A 22,752-nucleotide genomic window follows, 5' to 3' on the forward strand; every position below is an offset into this window, starting at 1 on the left:
CCTCCCTCCCATTTTTTTTCTTTCAATCTCTTTCCCTCCCACTCACACCCTTTCTCTCCCCCTCTTTCCTCACCTTTACCTGACCCTCCCTACCTCTTTATTTTAATTTATTTCACTACCAATCACAAACTTTCTCTCCCCCTCTTTGCTCACCTTTACCTGAACATAACTACCTCTCTCTTCTTTTCCTGTCCCATTTCCTCCACCCATTTCTCTTGTTTCCTCCTTTCTCACACCCTCTTATCTTTAGTCTTATCTCTCACTCTATCACTCTTCCTCCCTTTCTCCTTCCCCATTAGATTATATGAACACACACACACACACACACACACACACACACACACACACACACACACACACACACTACATCAGATCAGATGACAAGGAGACTGTGTGTGCAAAAACAATTCATGAATTTAAAGCCAAACTGGATAATAAACGTTTTGGAGACGGGACAGCACGAGCCTATAGTCTGTTCAGAGCATGAAGTCCGTTCAGGGTGGAGCTGGTATCGTCGTTTACCTCTACCCATGGTGCCAAATCAGCCTTCGTACATGCGTCTCTCTCTTATTTCCCATCCATGTGCTATTTGAAAGCGATATTTTATATATTCTGTATATAGTAAAGGAAGCTACATAGTACAATGAGTGTCGATGTTTAGGATTATAACAAGGATTTGTATAAATTCTATGACATGTGGCAGCGATTTTTTCCCATGTTGCCACGTTGTGGTGTTGGTAGTGGTGGTGGTGGTGGTGGTCGGTGTGTCCCCCTAGGTCCCTCCCCCGGGTCGAGAGGGAGAGAGAGGGAGAGAGAGAGAGAGATAAACAGGTGGGTTGTGGGTGGGTAGGCCGGGAGAGAGTGCTAATCTGATAATTGGCGGTCGAACTGGCAGCGCTGCACTCATGGGAATTCTGGAATCTGCCACACCTTGAACCGACTTCATGCTCCGAACAGACTATAGTACGGCTCTTTTCCTGTACAGTAAAACCCTGATTATCCGAAAGCGGATTATCCGAAAAACCGGATTATCCGAAATTGATCTGGATAATGCAATTAAAATTTAATTTTTTTCTATACTGAAACGTTATAAAACATCAAAAATAAATTAAAGTAACTACATATGTACTATATTAACACATTTAAAATTGATAAGAACAGTTAAAATGAATATGCTTTCTAATACGTATTGCCGAAATAGCTTGTAACGAATAGATCAATGTATTAGACAAAAAACATTAAACAAACTCTCAACAACACCACGTCCGCACCTTCGCCCCAGCAAGGACGTAGGTGCGGCGAACGAACAAACTACTGCACGACTACTCTCACACCGTACTCTCAAGACAACGACACAAACACGACTCCCCTCTCCACTCCATGCCACATTCCCCTTCCAACATACGAGTTGCGCGATAATATGAGTCATCATACTGTGTCTCCACCTGCACGATGCATCAAGGTCACACTTGCAAGCTTGCACAACCATTCACAATCGCACTCTGCAACATTCACAATTCAGATCTGCAACGCTCACAAGTATCAACATACACTGGTCCAGACAAGGAGACACACAGACAAACATACAATAAAACATTTACATCACATGTTTTAAGCGTACTACTTTGTTTAGCGTAGCGTGTGTTTGTTTGGTTTCAAAATCAAAATGGCGATCAAAATGGCGGCGATCAAAATGGCGGCCATAAATCCGGATTATCCGAAAAATCGGCTTATCCGAAAGAGGCTTCCCCCCTTCCATTTCGGATAATCGGGGTTTTACTGTATTTCACAACTAGGCAACTAGGTAAATACACACTCACTCACTCGCGCGCACACACACACACACAAACACACACACACACACACACACACACAACACAAACACAGAAGGGGAAATGGGAAGGGTGTGTGGAGGGAGGGGCAGAAGTGAGTCAGGTCATGTCCTGACCAAAGCCCTGACCTGAGTCTTCCTTCTGCTACACCCTCTCCACACTCTTTTCATTTTCCCTTCTGTGTGTGTGTGTGTGTTTACAACTAGGTAAACACACACACACAAGGTGAAATGGAAAGGGTGTGGGGAGGGAGGGGCGAAAGTGAGAGTCAGGTCATGTCCTGACTGAAGCCCTTACCTGACTCTTCTTCAGGACCTCACCTGAGTCTCCCTCAGGACCTGACATGACTCTCCCCACTGTCGCTCCCTCCCCACACCCTTCTCCTTGTTTTCATCCTCTTTATCTCCCTCTGTTTCCTCCACTACGTTTCCTTGTTCTCCCTTCTTACATCCTCTATCGGTATTTTTTTCATGACTCACTCTGTCCCTCTCCTCCCTTTCCCCTTCCGTATTTACCTAATTGTGATATAAAAGAAGTGAGCTACTCTCATATTGTCCTTTCTCTGGGTATTCTTCCGCCCTGCCAAAGTAATTCCTGCGCGAAGTTCGTATTTATGAAGCAAATGTCGAAAGTCGAAATTTTATTGGGACCGCGACGTAACAACGAAACGTGGTAGGAAGTGTTTATAAGAGTATGTGAAAGGTCAATAAGAGTGTGGGAAAGATTTGTAAGAGTGTGGGGAGGGTTTATAAAGCCTTAAAATATATATAAATAATAAAAAATATAAGATCGCTACTTCGCGGATTTTCACCTATTGCGGGGGGTTCTGGAACCTAACCCCCGCGATAGACGAGGGATTACTGTATAGAGAAATTAAGACACTGTAGTGAAAAAAAATATGCATTTTAATAAAAGGAGTGATGTGGATATAATGTGGATACAATCATAATGCAAACCCATTTACATAATTAGTGTAAATATTCATTGAAGATGTTATGAAATAAACCATGTTCTTTTCATCTGTCAAACTTCTATTGAGCGTAACAGGCGGAAGGTGTGAAGACGCAGACCAACGCGAGAATGTAGCAAAAACATCTGGGACACCATACACACATTTACTTTTGCTTCTGTGTCCATGTTTCAATATCCACAGGCCTAACAGCAAAATATTTTCTTTTTTTAGATTTAATGGGGTGACTACGGCCATGATTTGGGGTGACTTCGGACATATGGGCAGTGTTGCCACCAAAATTTTGGAAATCTGAGCTGAATACAAAACAATTCTGTAGAAATCTGTAGATCCTAAAATGTCTGTGTAGGCTATTATTGGTATGGAATCGAAGAATTTTTATAAGTCTTTTTCCATTACCACGCATGGCACCATTTATGTTACCTTTAGTATACTTTTAACCCGGTAGCGACGGGCCAAATTTGTGGCTTTACTGTGTACCAGCGATGGGCCAAATTTCTGCCATGCATAAACTGATCACATATGTTGATAAATATTATGAAATGGTTTGCGTGTGTGATGATTCTTTCTCTTTGCTTAGAGGGACCTTTAACCTAACCTAACGTAACCTAACAACCTAACCTAACCTAGCCTAACCTAACCTAACAAACATGGCCCCCGCAGCTACCGGGTTAAGGTGGCTCGTGTTAAGTGTTTGTTTAAGGCGCTTATCACTGCCTCACTCGTCACAGGGGCGGTGTTACCGTAGCCTGCTTCACAAGTTGATTGCAGTTGGTGATGATAACAAAATAGCCTTTAACACGTTACCTGCGATGCGACCCTTCGGTGGGTCATCAGCTTATTTTATATGTTGTGATATGACCCACCGGTGGGTCGTAAATTTGTTTTCATATATGTCATGTTTTCTTCATGTTATTGAAAGGCATTGGATTATATAGTTAAATTACAGTAGTCAGCAGGTGTAGGAGGCCATAGAAAAATGATAGATAAATAATATTGAAAATATTTCCATTATTTCATTTATAAAATATAAAAAATAATACAAAAAAGACATTATTTTTGTGTGACATTTTCCTGATACATATAACAATACATATTATCTTACATTTTTTTTCATTCAAAAGAACATGGAAAACTTTCCTATAACAAATAATGCAATTAGCTTTTTCTTAAATGGAATTTCCTGGCTAGGCTTCAGTGATGTTTTTGTCAAATTTCCTTTTTTTGTGAAATTCCTTATATAATCTGCTGAACAAACTATGACAAGAAATCAATCAATGGTGAACTTCATAGATCTTATATCGTATTGATAAACACTAGTAATGTTGGCCAAATCTTCCCTTCTGATGATGATGAAGCTCTCACACGGAGTTCTTCCTTTCCTGGGAATGGAAAGGAATGCTGTGTTGCTGTCACGTTTTTCCAACTACAAAAAGATGATACAGCTAAATCATCAACAAAGTCCTCCTCTTCCTCCTCATCATCAGTCACATCATTTTCAGAATCTTTTTTTTCTTTCTTACATCTCCTGTTTGGTGGTCGGCCCAAGCCCGTCAGGGCACTGGCGATTTTTCATATTAGTGCCAGTTATGCTTGGCTCATGCTGCCCCCTGGAACTCATTCTTGATTCACTTGGACAGTTTCTTCTAGAGTCCAGGTTGATGGGTGGTCTTCAGGACAGCATGTGGGTAGTCTTAGGCCACTCGGCAGTGACTAAAAAATCCTAGGTGGTAGCGTGGGGATTTGAACCTACGCTGTCCATGGCCCGGTGAATGCGGGCCCCACACGCTAACCACTCAGCCACCGCCTACCCCATATCAAGTGATTGGCTATCAAAGGAGCAAGAAGACTTGTTTCATAACGTGGATCATCAGAGTCCTCGACATTTGGGCTGTCTTCTCTCTCTTCTGTTGAACTAGGATGACCATCAATGCTTGCAACATTTATTTTCTCCATCTGTGAAACAAAGAGACAATAATATATAATTAAACAAGCTGCTAGGTATGAAAACTTCAGGTATGTAGAGACGCACAAAATATTGACAATTAAAGTATGTCCACTGGTGGGTCATATCGCAGTAATGTTATATATAACTCTTGGTTTGCGATACGATCCACCGGTGGGCAAACCGTTTGGCATGGCCAATGCGCTCAGGGGTACCACCAAACAACACTCACCTCCTCTTGCTCCACTGGGTTGAGCCGCACTAAAGTGAGAGCAAATTGTTTGGATCGCAGTACTGGAGAGTTCGCCGCGCTGCCAACCGCAGGCAATGTGTTAAGTTAAAGTGATGATAGATTTGTATGGGCCGAGCGGAAGCCTTAACCCATAAACTGCGCAATTAAGATTCGGGAATAGCTCCTGGGTGCACAATAAATGGCAAAACAATAACCTGCTGGAAAACAATTTTTAGTATTACAATACCCAAGAGAGATGTTGAGCACCAAATAGTGCAAAAAAATAATAATAAATCATTTAATGTGGCAATGATGGTGGGATAAAGGTTGCGGATATGAGGCGACCTTAGGAGCGCTGGTAGTGACGGGGTAGATAGGACGGTGGCAGAGGGAAGATGACACACGGCACAGTCATGTCTGAACATTCTCTTGCCACTAATTATTCATTCCAGTTACAACAAACAAAATATATCACAGGAAACATCACTGTCAATTTTGATAATCAACCTCTTGTGCATCATGATCAAGAGGCCAGTCATTAGTCACACCAGCAATATTCTTGTCAAAGTTATGAATGTCTGGCACAAAATCTGATCCATCAGACCAGACGAATGGAGTACGCATTGTCTTGCGTCTCTGAGGCTCCTGTTCTCCCTCTGCCTCCCCCTCCTCTCCCACACCAGCTGACACCCCTCCCTCACTCGGTTCATTAGCTGAGTCTTCTTATACCCCACTGTCATTTTCCTCATCTTTCTGCCACTCTGAATCATCGGACAGTGATGATGGTGTAAGTGAGTGACTAGGCTTGCTAGTAACTTTCCGCACTGTTGGAGAGGCAGCGTGTCTGTGACTTGAGCGCCAGAAGCATGCTCACGCTTGCCACGCTTCCTCAGACCAGCTGAATCTGATGGTTGAATGCAATCTGAATCACTGTCTCTTTCAAATTTGTCTACTACAATCTTTCTCTTTACCAATACTTTCTTTTACCCCTCCCATGCCTCCCCTCGTCACGATCGCAGGAGCTACATGAGACTGGTTGGCATCAGTAGATGACATAATTCTACTCTCCATGGCTGCTAAAGAGCAACTCATATGACGATGGTGACTACAGGGTGCGAAAGGGGATGATGTTGCCACACGAGGTTCATTGAATATACTTTGCATCGTGGGAAATATAAATATTCACCTTGGAACATGTGTCATCTTAAGATGTCTGGCGCAGTTGAACTCATAGCATCTTGAGATGTCTGGAGCATACGGGTTAAGTTCATTTAGTTCATTCTCTCTCACTGGGACGTAAAACATGTGTAGAGTTTTTAAAGGTTTTTAGTATAAAATAGAATTGACAATTTTACACAATAGTTACAGAGTTTATGTGAGCGGTTGCACGAAGATAAAGAGCACACCCAGAGCGGAGCTTGTGTCCCGTGCCCTCACCCGTCTTGTTCTGCTCTTGGGTGCTTGGGCGAAGGTATATATGTGCATCGCTTGTTCGCCAGAAGGGTGTGTCTTCCGCTGGAACTGTCTGGCTTCCGGCGTCAGCGTTTGCCAATTTAGCGTCAGCCCAGCTCTGTTCTCATGGCCTTAAACATATGATTCCTCCATTAATATGTACAGGATTTTACCTGTATTAGTGCCTTTTAAACGGTAACATAAGAAACCGTAAACTAAGGTGACAGATGCTACATGATTTGGAGGATGCTTGCAGCCTATATTACAAGGTAAAAGTAATATGTATGTATTAATGTTGTTCTTTTACAGGAGACAAAATGCCTCGGAAATATGAACCAAAAGAGCAAAGTGAAAAGAGGAAATATACCAGCAAAGTAGATAAAGACCATTTAAAAAGCCAAAGATGACATTGAAAAATAACCTCAGTGTACGCAAAGCAGCAAGCAAATGGAAATTCGGTAAAAGTACCTCATATGACTATCTACACGGAAAACACAACAAGAAAGCAGGTGGACAAACTGTGTTTGCACCACTGGAAGAGAACATTCTTTGTGACAGAGTTATTACATTGGGGGAGTGGGGTTTTCCGCTCAATTTCCTGGATTTACGCATGTTGGCAAAGGCATATCTGGATAAACAGAGAGTGAAAGTAGCAAAACTCAAAAACAATCTTCCAGGGGTCGAATGGTGTTGCTCATTTCTGAATCGCCACAAGGACATCCTCACTGGACGTGTGTCAGAAAATGTCAAACATGCGAGGGCTCAAATGTCAGAAAACACCCTCAGAGAATATTTCAACAATATGAAAACAACACTTGATGGAGTTCCACCAGAAAACCTTATAAACTACGACGAAACCAACCTAGTTGATGACCCAGGAAAGAAGAAAGTATTGGTTAGAAGAGGAACAAAGTATCTTGAGAGGATCAAGAATACAACAAAGTCTTTCATCTCCATAATGTTTTCTGGTACAGCATTGGGGACCATGCTGCCGCCTTACGTTGTTCATAAGGCACTGCATCTTTATGACACGTGGACTGAGGGTGGTCCACCTGGAACAGGGTATAACCGGTTGCAGAGTGGATGGTTTGAAGCTGGATGTTTCGAGGACTGGTTCTATAAGATCATCCTGCCCTATTCTCGTGAGAAAACAGGAAGAGTAGTCATGATCGGCGATAACCTTGCCAGTCATCTCACACCAAGTGTCATCAAGGCTTGTGAAGAAAACAACATATCTTTTGTACTCCTCCCACCTAATTCCACACACCTCACACAACCTCTAGACATTGCAGTGTTCAGGCCCCTAAAGATATATTGGAGGATGGTGTTCTATGACTATAAGAACACTGCAACAGGCAGGCTGCGTACTTCACTGCCTTAAGTCAGCTTCCCAGCATTGCTCAGTGAATTAATGGACAAAGTCAATGAGAAGGTTAATGCAAACCTTTGTAGTGGCTTTAGGAAGTGTGGTATCTACCCACTGGATCCCCAGCAAGTTATTTCCAGACTTCCGGTTGACGATCGAAATTCATCACAGGATTCCAGAGTTCCTGAAGTTGGGACAACCCATGCCGTCGATGCCTCAGTAATAAACATGCTCCATGAAATGAGGTATGGCAGCAGTTCAGCTACAAGGCAGCAAACACCCAGGAACACTAAAAAGAAGTGTCTGAATGTTCAACCTGGTTGTAGTATTGTTCCATCAGCACTTACCTTGGACAAGAGTGATCCCAAAGAGATGCAAAACCAACCGTCTACAAGTGGTGGTAGCATTTTTGCAAAATCTACAGACAGTGGTCGGGCCAGTCTTAACACAGAAGAATTAGCTGACAACCCTCTGCAAGTTGAAGACTCACAGGTACCACAAGAAAACCAGGCAGGACGTTCTCTATAGGTCAAGAACAGTGGTATTGAGGAGGTGGTAGGCGACATTGCCCCTAGTAAATGGGTCATTGTTAAGGTTCACTTTGATTGTAAGAAAAAACACAAATACTACATAGCTGTAATTGTACGTGTTGAGCCTCATATCCACATACGTTTTCTCAGACGTGTCAAGGGAACACGCAATGTGTTCGTAAACCCTACCTTAGATGATTACAGTGATGTAGACAAGGATGGCATTATTAAAATATTGCCAGAGCCAACAATGAACAAAAAATATCAGATGATATTTGATGTGGATGTCAATAGCTGGCCTGTGTGAAAAAGAGAGAGGGGGACAAGAGGGGGAGGGATGGAGCAAGCGAGTGAGAGAGAGAAGGGGGAGAGGGAGGGAGCGAGTTAGGGAAGGAGAGAGAGAGGGAGCGAGCTAGTACGGAAGAGCGGTAGGAGGGATGAAGATAATCATGGTATACTACCTATTCCATGTGCTACAGAAAAAAAAAAAATTTAACCTTACGTTTCATTGGTATAACAAAATGGCAGTATGGGCCATAAATACTCAAGATGTAATGTAATATGTCTGGTGCTACTTGTGATACTGATATTTACATATTAAGATGTATTTGCTTTATCTGAACAATATTGTTTTATTTTTATAGGAAGTCGTGTCACATGTGTGCCGTACATTTTCAAGGAGTCATTATATCATCATCATCATCATTTCATCGACGCCTGCTCCTAGGAGCTCCCACCAGGGGATGGCCATGGCAGAAGAGCTTCCAACTTTTTCTATCCAGACATTCCCTCCTTGCCTGCTCAAAGTTTTTCAAAGATCTTTCCCCCCTCTCCCTAACGTACTCTTGCACCCTATCCCTCCATTTCACTGGAAGTCGTCCTCTAGCATTCCCTCCCTCTATCTTACTCACATACACCCTTCTGGTCATCTTACTCTCCTCCATTCGCTCCATGTGGCCAAACCATTTTAAAGTCTGTCGCTTCACTTCTTCCACCACTCCACTCTTCTTGCCTTCACCCCTGTGACACATTCCAAAACGCTCGTACACACTTTCATTACTCATTCCATCCATTCTCCTCACACCACAAGCACTCCTCAAATAACTCATTTCCACTGCCTGCACTCTAGACCTCTGACTTTCATTCCAGGCCCACGTTTCACTTGCATATGTGAGGGTTAGTACTATTATTGTATTTCAAATCCTCTTTATTATAGACATTTCATAAAGGAAAAATGCGTGTTTTCTATGTTACAAAAGTTCCTACACGTTCTGTGTGCCTGAATAACTTGTGATAAAACACTTACCAAATCACTTTATTGTTCAGTGCACATATTATGTGTTCAATGTCAGAAAGGGAGTGCAAAATTACTTTTAATCTTTATTTGTTCCTATAGAAGCCAGAAATATAGGTTTTTGATAGTTTGATTTTTTGAAAACTTCCCTCAGCGTCCGAAGTCACCTCAGTAACGTCCGAAGCCATCCTCAAATGCGGCCACTCCCATGTCAAGGGAAAAAGCATAAGTGTACAAAGTCACCTCACACCTGTTCGAAGTGACCCCCGATCTGCTATGACTTTGGACACCATTATAAACGTGATTTAAAAAGAAAGCATAGACCTGGATTTTTTTTCAGCTTTACCACCATAAAGCTTCGTTCGTAAGCCATACTTTCATGTAAAAAGAAATCTTTTTAAGGCATACTATACTGAGTTACTGCTTAGAACAGGTCAGAATTGTCCGAAGTCACCCCACTTTATGGTATCTGATTTAAAACCTCGGAAAATTAAAATAACATGATGTAATGAACAGCTACTTTAAATTGTGTTGACCTATATGCGGCGTGCCTCATGGTGCTCTCCCTCGCCGCCAGCCTCCCTTTATCACCAACATCAGCGGCCCACGTCCGCAATCCCCTCCTCCGCCCCAGGCACCGTCTCCAGGCCGCCTTCCCAACCTCCCACAGCGACTCGAGAATTGTCTCCCCGAAGAAGAGGTGAATATGGAAACGTTGATGGACCACCCGGCCCCATCCCTTCGCACTAGAACAATAGCTCCGTCCCTTCGTGGCCTGGAAAGCCAATGTTATCCTCATTAAAGTTAATACATACCTACCCATTACCTGACACCAAAAGACGAGGTAATACAGGCTGGATGTTTACCCAGACTTACCCAGGCGTCTTACTTATCAGCTGAAATAAACGACGTCACCTTTCAACAGCGACACCATATGCCGCAGAAAAGGAAAGTGGCCACAACGCCCAACCGCGTGTGGCGCCAGACCACGGCCGGGCTGCGCTCTGCCGGCCGTCCTGCACTTGCTGCCGGGCATACCAACTAGCTGCGTGAGTCACCTGGGCACCACACTGTTAGCAGCCCAATCATGCACCCTGAAAAACCTGTCACCACGGACTGGAGCCACCCACGAGCTGTAACACTACCTTAGCTCCTCCTACGCCAGGGCAAGCGCCACACATAAGGCAAGCAGTTATCTTGGTCCCTCCTCGTAGGTCATGTGGCCACCCTTTGGGCTCCTCCCTCATCCTCCTCGAGAACTGAACATAAAATAGGAAACCTGAGAAAGAAGAGTCAAGAGAGAACAGCTGAACCAGCAGAGTCAGCAGACATGACAGCAGAAGCAGTGGCAACAGACACAGAATGTCACGGGGTAAAATAAGATTAATAACAGGAGTGTGCCCACAAGGCGGTAGCTAGCCGACAAGGGTTGATTCCCGCGGCACGCCAGGAGACACAACGGTGTACACACCCTGAAAAAGGAGTACTAACACAACTTACCTGCTTAAATCTCCCGTGGGGTTCTTGTTTACTCTCCTTATGGGGCTGGAAGGCACATACACAGGCACACAAGGTATTGTGAAAAAGCAGGTGTACAGCTATACACTAACTTTATTACACACACAGAAAACAAGACACAACAGCTCACACACCAAGCTAGCCTAAATCGTTACTCGTGCGAGCACAGTCTACCCTAAACTGGCCACACTAACGATTGGTTACTTAACTCAGTGTGGAGACGAAGGATGAGGTGCCGTGCAGCCTGTCTTCCTGCTGTCTCCTCCTCGGCGCGATGTCCAGTGATGATGCGGCCTTCACGTGAGGCCGCCGCGGCAACTCGACGCATGAGAACTGAAATCTAACGGCGAGTCCCGATAGGCAAGGCCCGGGATCACTCCAGCACTCCAGCAGGTCTACACGTGGCCACACAGCCACCTAGCACGTCTGCTGCTTCCTACGGAGACAGCATGCAGGCCATCCGCCAGGGACGGCAACTCAACACGGAGAGGGCGACCCACCTTTGTGCGGGACAGGTCATGACACGGCACCTGGCGGTGAACTCAGGCAACAGAGTCACCAATGCAGGAAAATGCACGGGGAATTGTTTCTGGCTGACTAAACATGGCTGGTTAGTTTAATTATAAACCTACAGCCTCAACAGCGCCAGAATACAATGGCAGCAACAAATATACGAACTCCGAGGTTCTAAAAGTTAACGTTCTCAGCTAAGGGATGAGGGGTGGCAACTGTGGCCGCCCAGCCAGGCTGCGGGGCAACGAGGCGAGGCCCCCAAGGTGGGAAGCACAAAGAGACAATAGCCCAACTTCCTCACAGCAGAGGCGTTCAAGCTGCGGTAATGCACACACTACTATGCACCTGCAGAGAGTGGAGTGGTGACTCCTGAAAGTGCGTAAGCGCAGGTAAAACACAGCGGGCGACCCGCAACGAAAATGCACGCCTTGGCATCACTACGCCAGTCGCCTAGGCAACGAACCTACGAGTCATCATGACCCGCCCCTCGCCTAGGTCACATGACGAACTAGGAAAATGCGCCCAACATCTTCCTATGCAAAATAAAACATAAAATAACTTGTCGCGGATCTAAACCGCGACACAGAACCTCTCAAGGCTCAAGAAGACAAGAAACAAGAAGCAAGAAGCTCAAGAACCAAGAAACAAGAAATGAGAAACAAGAAACTAGAGTGAGAAGAAAACAAGAAAGAAGTGTCAAGGTCAAGCCCTGCTCCACGCTCAAGATGCTGTCTGCTGTACTGTTCATGAGTAGAAGTGTGAACAGGGTAGACTAGCTCGTGTGCAGTATTAGATTAGGAAATTTTAGGTATTACATATCTATCAGTTGTTAGGTTGTACTATATACTCTCGGCCCTCGATTTAACGAATTAAAAGGGGGGAAGGGTGGTCCGTTGATTGAAAAAGTCCGTTGATTGAAAATACGGTTTTGACGTTTCTAAAGCTGGTGTCACGCCGGACAAATCTACCCAGCCTCCCTTTTAGCTCGGAACATTTTTTTTTATGGTCTGGGCGGCCAGGCGCATGTGGGCGAGCGGCCCCGGCCGCGCTCCGGGCTTGAGCAGCTGACGGGCGGCGGATGATGGTGGTGGTGATGACGGTTGTCGGCGGCGTGGCCCCCGCATTGGCGCCGTTTTCGTTGGGGGATGTGTGTGTGTGTGTGTGTGTGTGTGTGTGGCTGTGTTTATTGTGGGCCCGGGCTCCTCAATTTGCTAATTCTTGTTTTCACATGTTGCACGGGATTTCTTTCTTTTCTTCCATCTCTTCTTTTTCAAAAAGAAGAGATGGAAGAAAGGAAAGGGGTCCTGCGCAACATGTGGAGGATGAGAAGCCCAAACCCATAATAAACACAGCCACACATGCATGGGCCGTGATGAGGATGCCGTTCGGTTAGCTGACGCTCACCATCGCCATCACCGTCATCAGCTGCCCCGGCTGCCCGTCAGCTGTTCGGGCCCGGCGCACGGCCGGGGCTGTCTGCACGCATGCACTGCATGTGTTTATTGTTATTTTAGGGTTTTGCCATTTCTAAATCTGAGAATACACCGACAAACCTATCCAGCAACGGACATTCTGTCCATTGCTGGGTAGATTTGTCCGTTGAGATTTTGTGGTCCGTTAAATCCAAAATCCATTAAATTGGGGTCCGATAAATCGAGGGTCGAGTGTATGTTGTGATTTTTGTGTGTGTTGTAGGAGCAGTGATTACTATTCCCATTTTCTATGTTCTGTTATTTTATATTGAGATCGTGATTACACTCGCACTGCCTTACAAGGCTAGAGAAGTATCGTGCTTCTTTGATTGTTTTAATTGTTTAATAAATAAAGCAGTGTATACATCTTTAAATATCCCAGAACCCATGTGCTTCGGCACACGTTACCTTGTAACCACAAGCAAGCCCTAATAAGACAGGCACGGGTTACAACAAAATTTCAAAACAAAATTTCCATATTTAGGTGCTTTATGAGTGTTTTCCTTGTGCTCTTCGCCCTTAGAGCCCAAATACAGCCAACTTCATACACTGCAGACAGGCAAAATCACACTACTCTCACCACCTTTCTACTGGGCCATAGAGACCAATTTCCCATTTTCACGTTCACAGAGGGTTGCACAGTGCTTCCATCTAGTGGAAACTGGCGAAAACTCAAAATTTGCCATGTTGGCGTGTTCGCCCCTCAAGCTCTAGATGCCTCATATACATTAGTGCATTACAGTGAGGAGTGTATAGGAGTGTATAAATTATTTAGCTCTAGATATGAGGTTGAGACGGGCTATAGTAGATGCAAAGGTTGTGAGAGAAATGTTTAATGGATCTGATCACTTTACAGTAGTGGCCAAAATTAGGATGAAAGAGAAATGGGAATTCAAAGGGAGTGGGAAGAAGGAAAAGAAAAGGTAGGAACTAGCAAGTAAGACATTGCATGACAGTGGCCACAGGGGGATGTATTGAAGGAAAGTGGAGAAAATACTTGAAAGAGCAAGAGCACAAATAGAACACAGTGCAGAAGTGAATGAGGTTTATGAGGTGTTTAATAGTTCAGTGGTCAGGGGGTATAGGTTATGTGGAAAAGGAAAGAAAGAGAGTGCGTGGTGGGCGGATGAGATAAAACAGGCAGTGGAAGAGAAAAGAAGAAACTACAAGAAAATGTTACAGAGAAATGTGATGGAGGAAGTGAGAGGGAGGTGGGAGAGTAATATGTCGGTAGAGAGATTGGTTAGGGAGAGTAGAGCGAGAGTGGATGAGGGTTTTGGTAGGAAAATTTGAGCAAAATACCAGAACAAAAAACTTTTCTGGAAAGAAGATAAAAGAGAAATAAGGGAAGGAAAGATTGATGTTTGTAGCTTGAAGGGTGCTTGTGAGAGGGGATGAGGAGATGAGGGAGGTATGGAAGCAGCACTTTGAAACTGTAATGAATGAAAGTGTGGGAGGGAGAGCAGAAGTGACTAGTGTAGGAATAAAGATCAATGTAGGGTGGCCAGATCCACAGGGGAGGTGGAGAGAGGTGGGGTAGAGGAGGCAATGAAGAAGTTAAAAGTCGGAGAGGTCCCTGGAGCTGATGGCATTACAGCAGAAATGCTGAAGTATGGAGGAGGTGTAGTTGTAAAATGGAAGTCATGGATATGTAACCTAGCATGGGAACAGGGTGAGGTGCCAAGGACTGGAGGAAGGCTATTGTTGTGCCACTAAGCAAAGGGAAAGGAAGCAGAGATGACTGTATATAGTTACAGGGGAAGAAATGTATTCAGTGTGGCAGGAGAAGTGTATGGAAGTGTTTTAAATGAAAGGATGAAGATTATACCAAGGAAAAGTGTAGGTGATAAACAAGGGGGTTTTAGGAAAGGGAGGGGTTGTGTAGACAAAATATTTGCTCTCAAAATGTTAATCGTAAAATACCTAGAGAAGGATAGGAAAGTGTTTACTACTTTCATAGACCTAGAGAAGGCATATGACAAGAGTTGACAGGAAGGGTTTATGGGATGTTTCTGAGGATATATGGTGTGGGAGGGCATTTGTTGGAGGGGATCAGATCCTTCTATAAGAATGTGAGTACCTCTGTACGCGTGAATGGTGAGTTGAGTGAGAGTTTTGGTGTTGGTGTGGGTGTGAAACAGGGGTGTGTGATGTCACCTTGGCTTTTTAATATGTACATGGGTGGTTGCATGAGAGAAATGAAAGACAGAGTGGGGGAGCTAGGTCCAAGGCTGAAAGTGAAAGGTAAGGAGGAGTCACTGGTGGCAGGCCTTTTTGCAGATGATGTAGTATCAGTATTGTTGACAGAGAATGAGGGGACACTTCAGAGGATAGTGTATGAGTTGACAGGGTGTGTAAGAAGAGAAATGTGGCAGCGGTGAAATGATCTCTTGACTCCTCCGTTTATTAAAGGAGATAGGGACAGTGCAAAGTTAACAACTTGCTAGCACTGGGGCTGGCATGTTGAGTGGCGCCCTCCGACGTGGTCAACGTCTTCTCTTGCCTTTTAGAAGCAACTGTTCGTGCCTGCCTCCTCAGCTCCTGTAGCCGACATCATTCCTGCTTGTGTGGCGGCAGGTCCACTTCGCTCCTGCTCTCCAGTGATGAAAGAACCTCCCACTTGTTAAGCTCCCAACAACCCCTATGAATAACTACCCACTTGAATTACAGTCATACAACTCAACACTCCTCCCTGATATCCTAATCACACATACCTCCAACTAGTTACCGTATTTGACGGCTTATAAGATGCACTTTTTTTCCAAAAAAATGTCCTTGAAAATCACCTTGTGTCTTATAAGGTCAAGGTTCTACTTTGGATTGCTGGCTAGTGGAGTTTTAGCCCTGCACTGGCACTTAAGTTAAATCTCAAGCATCTCCGCAAATGTAAACAAGATGACGATCGCTTCTTCACCAACAACGGCAACTCTTTTCTAAAGTGATAATGCATAACAGTAGTACTTACCAGTACTTTATATAAGATATCACCAGTCAAGAAGAAAATTAAGTGAAGACACTTAACCATGCCTTTACCTAAACAAACCAGCAGTCAGTTGTATGTCATGCACTGAGAGCTGTATTTTCTCTTTTTCTATTTTTCTACACGTCTTCTGCGTGTATCGAAACACACGAGAAATTAATCAAGACAAGGTGTGAGGTTATTTGCCGACTGCCTGGAATTGAACCCGTGACCAACGTGACGGGAGAGCCACTCCTTACTGAGTCGGCCAGAGAGGTACCCCACTGGCTAAGTGGGTTATGGGAGGCTCGTTCATTAGGCATAGTCGCCGCACTACATGTACACCAGACTTGACCACACCCGCAAGACACACTTTCTTTTGTTTTGTGTGCAAAACATTTCAATTAAAAATACAATATGGAACACAAATCAAATCTATTTTCACACTTTCTTACATTTTTTATAATGTACAAACATGTTACAACAACTAGAATTACAATGCAGAATAATTATACGAAAAATATAATGTACAAACTTTATACCCGTTGCTCCTCTAACAATGTCGCTGTCTACACACACCATATTTGTTTATGTCTTTAAGCAGTACTCTCGTGTCTCTAAGAAGGACCAGTTCTGGTAGGTCCCAGCAAAAAATAAGGGTTTTAAGTGTAAAATGTTGGGATTTACATAATAAGGATCTGAATACATATGAAACTTGAAAATGACCTAATAGTGGGAAGGGTTGTGAATGTCAGGTAAAAAATCTTCATCTGGCACCTGTAGTTTAAACCCAGTTATTATATTTTTTTTCAAATGCCTGCCTGGGGGTGCGGCTTGTAAGCCGTCAAATACGGTAATCTCCCAACAGCCCTTACGATTGATTACCCAACTGAATTGTCACAATGTAACACTCCCCTTGATCCTCATTACACAGATCTCATACTCGAGCCCTTCTAGTCCTTGAGGAATGGCTCGGCTGTACAAGTAACTCTTGATTTACGCGAGTTTGGTTTACGCGTTTTTGAAATAACGCGGGGTCCAAAATCCAAATAAATGTTTAATTTACACATTTTTTTTTCTCTTATATGTGATACTTTATGGACTGGCCACCAGATGTCTCACGCAACTGGACTCACACGGCGCCGCGGCCACACAGCTGAGCTCAGTTCTTTCCGCACGTCACTTGAACAACAATACAGTCCCCACGCTGCCACGCTACTCAACAATAAGGATGGGCAGGTACCAGTACCAGTACCGGTACTAACAGTCCCAGCTATACTGTACGGTACCGGTACCAGACTGCTCGGTACCAGTACCAATACTAGCCAGTCCCTCATTTCTTCCTCACATGAGTGAGGCTGAGACTGAGTGCCTGAGTGGATATCTCGGTGATATGGATATTCTCTCTCTCTCTCTCTCTCTCTCTCTCTCTCCACTGAATGAAGTGAATATTTATTTTTCGATAGAAACCTACCTCTTGTTTGATTTACATTGTTTTTGATTTACGCGACCTCTTCAAGGACACAATACTCACGTAAATCGAGAGTTACCTGTACACAGTCGACCTCGTCAGCAGCATCCTCTGGATTAGATTCTTCTCCTACTCCATCTTGGACAGGAAGCTGAATGAGAAGTTCCTCGGCCTCATTGTCCGTGGTGTGGGTTGAGACTGGCGGTCCCTCTGAAGCTCAGCGGTGAAGATGTTTGACATGGTGAGGGACTTGGTCGGCGTCGACAACCTGGTCCGACAGTACTCTCGTGACTACACCTCTTGTGCTGTTCGTTGCACCGAACATTGGGTGGCCTTACCCACACTTCATCTCCAACCTGGTAGAGGCCATCCACTTCCAGTTTCTCCTCCTCGCAGGGGTCCACACAGCGAATCCTCACAGGGTACTGGTACAGCATGTTCGCTGGGGCGGTCGACCTTGTATGGTCATCCCGGGGCGTTAGATTGTATGAGTACACAGCTTCTGCTACAGTATAGCCTTTTCTTGCACCGATGACTTTTACAGTACGATGACATTTCTCAACAATGCCATTACTGGAAGGAACATGTGCACATCGAAAACGGAGACGCATACACCACTGTGTCGCGAAGTCAGCAATCAACCTGCTGCAAAAAGCAGTGTCATTATCTGTTAGCAGTTCCTCCAGCGTCCCACATTCACAGAACACTGCCCCCAACTGCTCAGTGACACTGGTGCTGGTTTGGAGCCGCAGCTGACGCCAGACAGCGAAGTGCGACGGCTGACAGTCAACAAGAGTCAAATAAGCTTGCTACATCCTCCACACCTTGGATATTGCACACGAGTTCCAGCTTCTCCAGCCACTCCACTATGGACTGCATAGTCCCCGTCGTACTCCGGGATCAACTTCAAGTCAAAGTAGCCCCCAGCGCCTTGTCCCGTCATTCTGCCTAGATAGCTTGTGGCAACAGTAAAACAATCTCTTGGCCACTCCGTTTATTAAAGGTGATAGGGACAGTGCAAAGTTAACAATTTGCTGGCAGCAGGGCTGGCCCGTGGAGTGGCACCCTCCGACTTGATCGACATCTCTAGAACCAACTGTTCGGGCCTGCCTCCTCAGCTCCTGTAGCTGTAGCTGAAAGTGAATGCTGGAAAGAGTAAGGTTATGGTATTTGAGAGGGCAAGGGAGTAGACCATTGATTTGCACCCCAGTACTTTTATGTCATTCGAAGGGGCGATGCCTCGTCGCAAAGATATATTGAATATGGTTGTGAAAGAGGAGAGTATTTCACATTTTGTTGCTTTAAATCTGGTCCTGGACTTTTACATACTTGTTTAAAGAGATTGGAGAACATTTAGGACTTCATTGAAAGTTATTACAAACTCAGGCAAGGTCTGTGTGGGATTATCATTAATACTATTGCCATTGTTTATGTTGGTGGTAGTGGTGTTAAGACTGGCAGTGTTGAATATTGAGGAAAAATTATTATTCAATAAGTTTGCAATGCACTGGCTTTCAGTTAATAATTTACCATCGCTGTCAGTTAAGGGTTCAATCCTGCTCCTGACTGCCATTTTGTTGTTTATATAATTGAAGAAAGACTTCAGATTTGTTTTCCAGTTGGTGGTGACATTTTCTTCTTACCTACGCTTTGCCTGACCAACTAGTCTTTTCACTCTTCTCCTGGCTTCATGTTAAAGTGTAATATTTTCAGGCATGTTTTTCACTTTCTTTAGCCTGTAGAACAAATTTCTCCCCGTAATTGAATGTTTGAGTACATTTTAAGCGATGGTTGACTATTATTAGTGTTAGGCCACTTCTCGCTAAATGGGACAAATGTATTCTGCTGTGTGAGATATTGAATTTTAAAGTTAACCATGCTTCATCTGTGTTGGAATCATCTTTTATTTGCATTTCTGTTAATTTATGTTGGATCTCTGCCGTCTTTCTTTACCATCATCATCACTCCTGAAAAAGGAGAGAGAGAGAGAGAGAGAGAGAGAGAGAGAGAGAGAGAGAGAGAGAGAGAGAGAGAGAGAGAGAGAGTATGTAATTTTATCATTTTTATTTTTCAGGTATTTTATTCGAGAAAGCTGAACCACCAGGTGTCTTTGATTCAGGAAGAGGTGAGTTGAGCAATTTTTCAAGAAATTTTTCAATATATGCCTGTTGATGTTTTGTCAAAAAATTTCATATATTTTCTTAAGTGTATGGTTCTGTGTGTATTTACCTAGTTGTATGTACCTAGTTGTAATTTTATAGGGCCTGGGATTACGCTCGTGTGGTCCCGTCTCCATATCTATACTTGTCCAGTTTTTCCTTAAAATTGTGCACACTCTTCGCCGATACTACTTCCTCACTTAGTCAGTTCCAAACCTCTATGTTTCTTTGCGGGAAGCTATATTTTTTTATGTCTCTCAAGCATCTTCCTTTTCTCAATTTTTTACTGTGTCCTCTTGTGTTGCTGGTGTTTCTTCCCTCTTTTAATAGCAACTCCTCGTTATCTACTTGTATTTTATTCCGCAATTTGTAAATTAGTATTAGGTCTCCCCTTTCTCTTCTTTGTTCCAATGTCAGCAGGTCCATTTCCTTTAACCTTTCTTCATATGACAATCCCTCCAGTTCTAGAACCATCTTTGTTGCCATCCTTTGTATTCTTTCTAGTTTTTTTACGTGTTTCTTCTTATGGGGAGACCACACAGTTTCCGCATATTCCAACTTTGGTCTAATCATAGTGGTATCATCTTTTTCATCATATCCTTATCCATGTAGTGAAATGCTATTCCTATATTCCTTACCATTCTATATGTATCTCCGAATATTCTATTTACATGACTCTCTGACTGTTGATTATCTTGTATTATCACTCCCAGATCTCTCTCTTCTTGAAATTTTAATACATCTCCATCTCCCATTCTATATGTCCATTTTAGTCTCCCTTCACTTTTTCCCATTTCCATTACATGACATTTCTTCACATTAAAACTCCATCTCCCATTTCTTACTTCAATCCCAAATCTTATTTAGGTTCTCTTGCAGAATTTCACAGTCTTTACTATTTCTTATATGTCTCGGCAATTTCGCATCGTCTGCAAACAAGCTCATGTAACTATTTACTTTCTCCGGCATATCATTTATATATACTAGGAAAAGTATTGGTGCCAGTACCAATCCTTGAGGTACCCCACTATCTACATTTCTCCATTCTGATTTCATGTCCTTTACCACTGTTCTCATTTCTCTTCCCTTTAAGTAACTTTCCATCCAGTTTTTCATTTTCCCTGTCAATCCTCCCCTATTTTCCAGCTTCCATAATAGTCTTGTATGTGGAACTTTGTTGAAAGCCTTCTTCAAGTCCAAATACACCCAGTGTTAGAATTTAAGTATTTAACGAGCTCGTTTAACGATTGGGTGTGAATAACCCAGCGACTGCTATCATAATTACTAGTTCGGGATAGCTCATCCGCGCTCAGGACTGTCCTATTCTGAGACGAAGGAGCGCGAGGCAGGTTCTCCCGAGCAGTCGTTCGCCAACACCCACTCGTGACACAGCTCACACATTCAGTCCTGAACGAGCTTCCATACAAGGAAGACGTTTTAAGTTAGCCTTACAACTACGTAGAAGTAATCACCGTGGATCACTGCTTCCACGCCCCTCAATATCCACCTATTGAAAAGGAACATCACAGCTAAGTTGTAATATGTAGTAGCGTTTGGCCAAAAGTTGTATTATTATAACTAGCTGTGTGGGTGAGCGTTATTATTATTACGACGTGGAGGTGAGTTACGCTTCGGTGATCTGCTTTTCTACCCTTAAGTTTCAGTTGTATAAATTACCTAAAGTATATTGTACGCTACTGAGCGTGTGAAACCGATCCCAGAGAGGCGGTTTTCAATATACCTTTATAAGTCAACATAATAACATTATTTATAACAATCATTTACATTACTTTATAACATAAATTTAATAGTTTCTAACATAATTTCAATAGCAGTAATAAGTTTATATCACAATTTCAATAGTATTGGGTTATTGCCAAGGGCGGATCCAGCCTTGAGTTTTGGGGGGGGCCAACTGTTCATCGACGACGGACTGTACACATGGAATTAAGTCACATCGGATTGCATTGTGCTTTTCAGGCCGAAGAGGCCTTCCTTCTCAGCGCTTAATTCCGATTCGCTTGTGCATTGAGGCCATAGAATTGGATTTTGTTTTATGTAGTAGAGCGATGCAGTATCGACTATCGAGTTCTACATGATATTTACGTATATGATTGAGGGAGGCTGACAGTATCTGTAACGAATTTCTTTGGGGGGGGCCAAAACATACTCTCAGAGCGTTTGGGGGGGGCCATGGCCCCGTGGCCCCCCCCCTGGATCCGCCTATGGTTATTGCAACTACTTGTTGCCAAGATAATTTCAACAAGTGATTAATTGCCACTTGTTGGATAAATAATTATCCATACGTCTTAATATAACTTTTAGTAAACTGGTTTATAACCTTCAATAAGATGTAAGGAATTAATATAACTTCTTTAAATTAGGTTGTTAGTAGTTGTTTGATGAATGACCTTGAGTTCCATTATTTAGCCTGGAGGCCAGGTACGTGATCACTCGTTGGCTAGTAGTACGTTAACCATCAATACCTCTCATCGGGCCTTAGCCTGATTTCATCTGAAAACCGGTTAAGTCCAGGTGAGATTGTAAAATGAAAGTGTTGGTTTACGGGCACAGTTACGTTAGAGAACTTGAACAAAAGTGCGATTGGCCCCAGTCATTAACCGTAAATGACCAAGAACTAGATGTGCTCTTTACATTTAGGTATTTTCCTGGAAAGAACTACCAATTCCTGGTAGAAAGGCCTCAGGAATTTGAGATATTGGAAGAGTTGAACCCGGATTACATGATTATCATTCTGGGAGGTAATTCAATAGTTGATACTTGGTCCAACGGGGAGGTCAAAGCTCTGGCAAATGAATTTTATGAGAAACTCAATGAGAGCCTACCTGACACTGTTAAAATAGCAGTGCAAATAGAACCTCGCTATTATGAAGAGGGCAATCCATTTGGAGCCCCCACAGCAGACGATTTTAACCGGCGGCGCCAAATTATAAATAATATTGTGAACAAACAATTCAAAAGGCGCGGGCTGGTTGACCATATGGCATTGTTGGGACCGGCATCAATGTACGGCCCAGA

The 22,752-nt window shown here is 43.6% G+C and overlaps 1 protein-coding gene across 1 annotated transcript in view; it reads left to right on the forward strand.

Moving 5' to 3' along the window:
• Positions 1 to 22,752, forward strand: part of LOC126982042 (ketosamine-3-kinase-like) — a 130,730-nt gene that overhangs the window by 25,042 nt on the left and 82,936 nt on the right. Inside the window, exon 4 of the mRNA XM_050833760.1 lies at positions 19,629 to 19,679. Within this exon, the coding sequence (XP_050689717.1) occupies positions 19,629 to 19,679 (51 nt within the window). The remainder of the gene's footprint in view (positions 1 to 19,628; positions 19,680 to 22,752) is intronic.

The sequence above is a fragment of the Eriocheir sinensis genome, chromosome 50, assembly GCF_024679095.1.
Source record: "Eriocheir sinensis breed Jianghai 21 chromosome 50, ASM2467909v1, whole genome shotgun sequence".
Classification (NCBI taxonomy): domain Eukaryota; kingdom Metazoa; phylum Arthropoda; class Malacostraca; order Decapoda; family Varunidae; genus Eriocheir; species Eriocheir sinensis.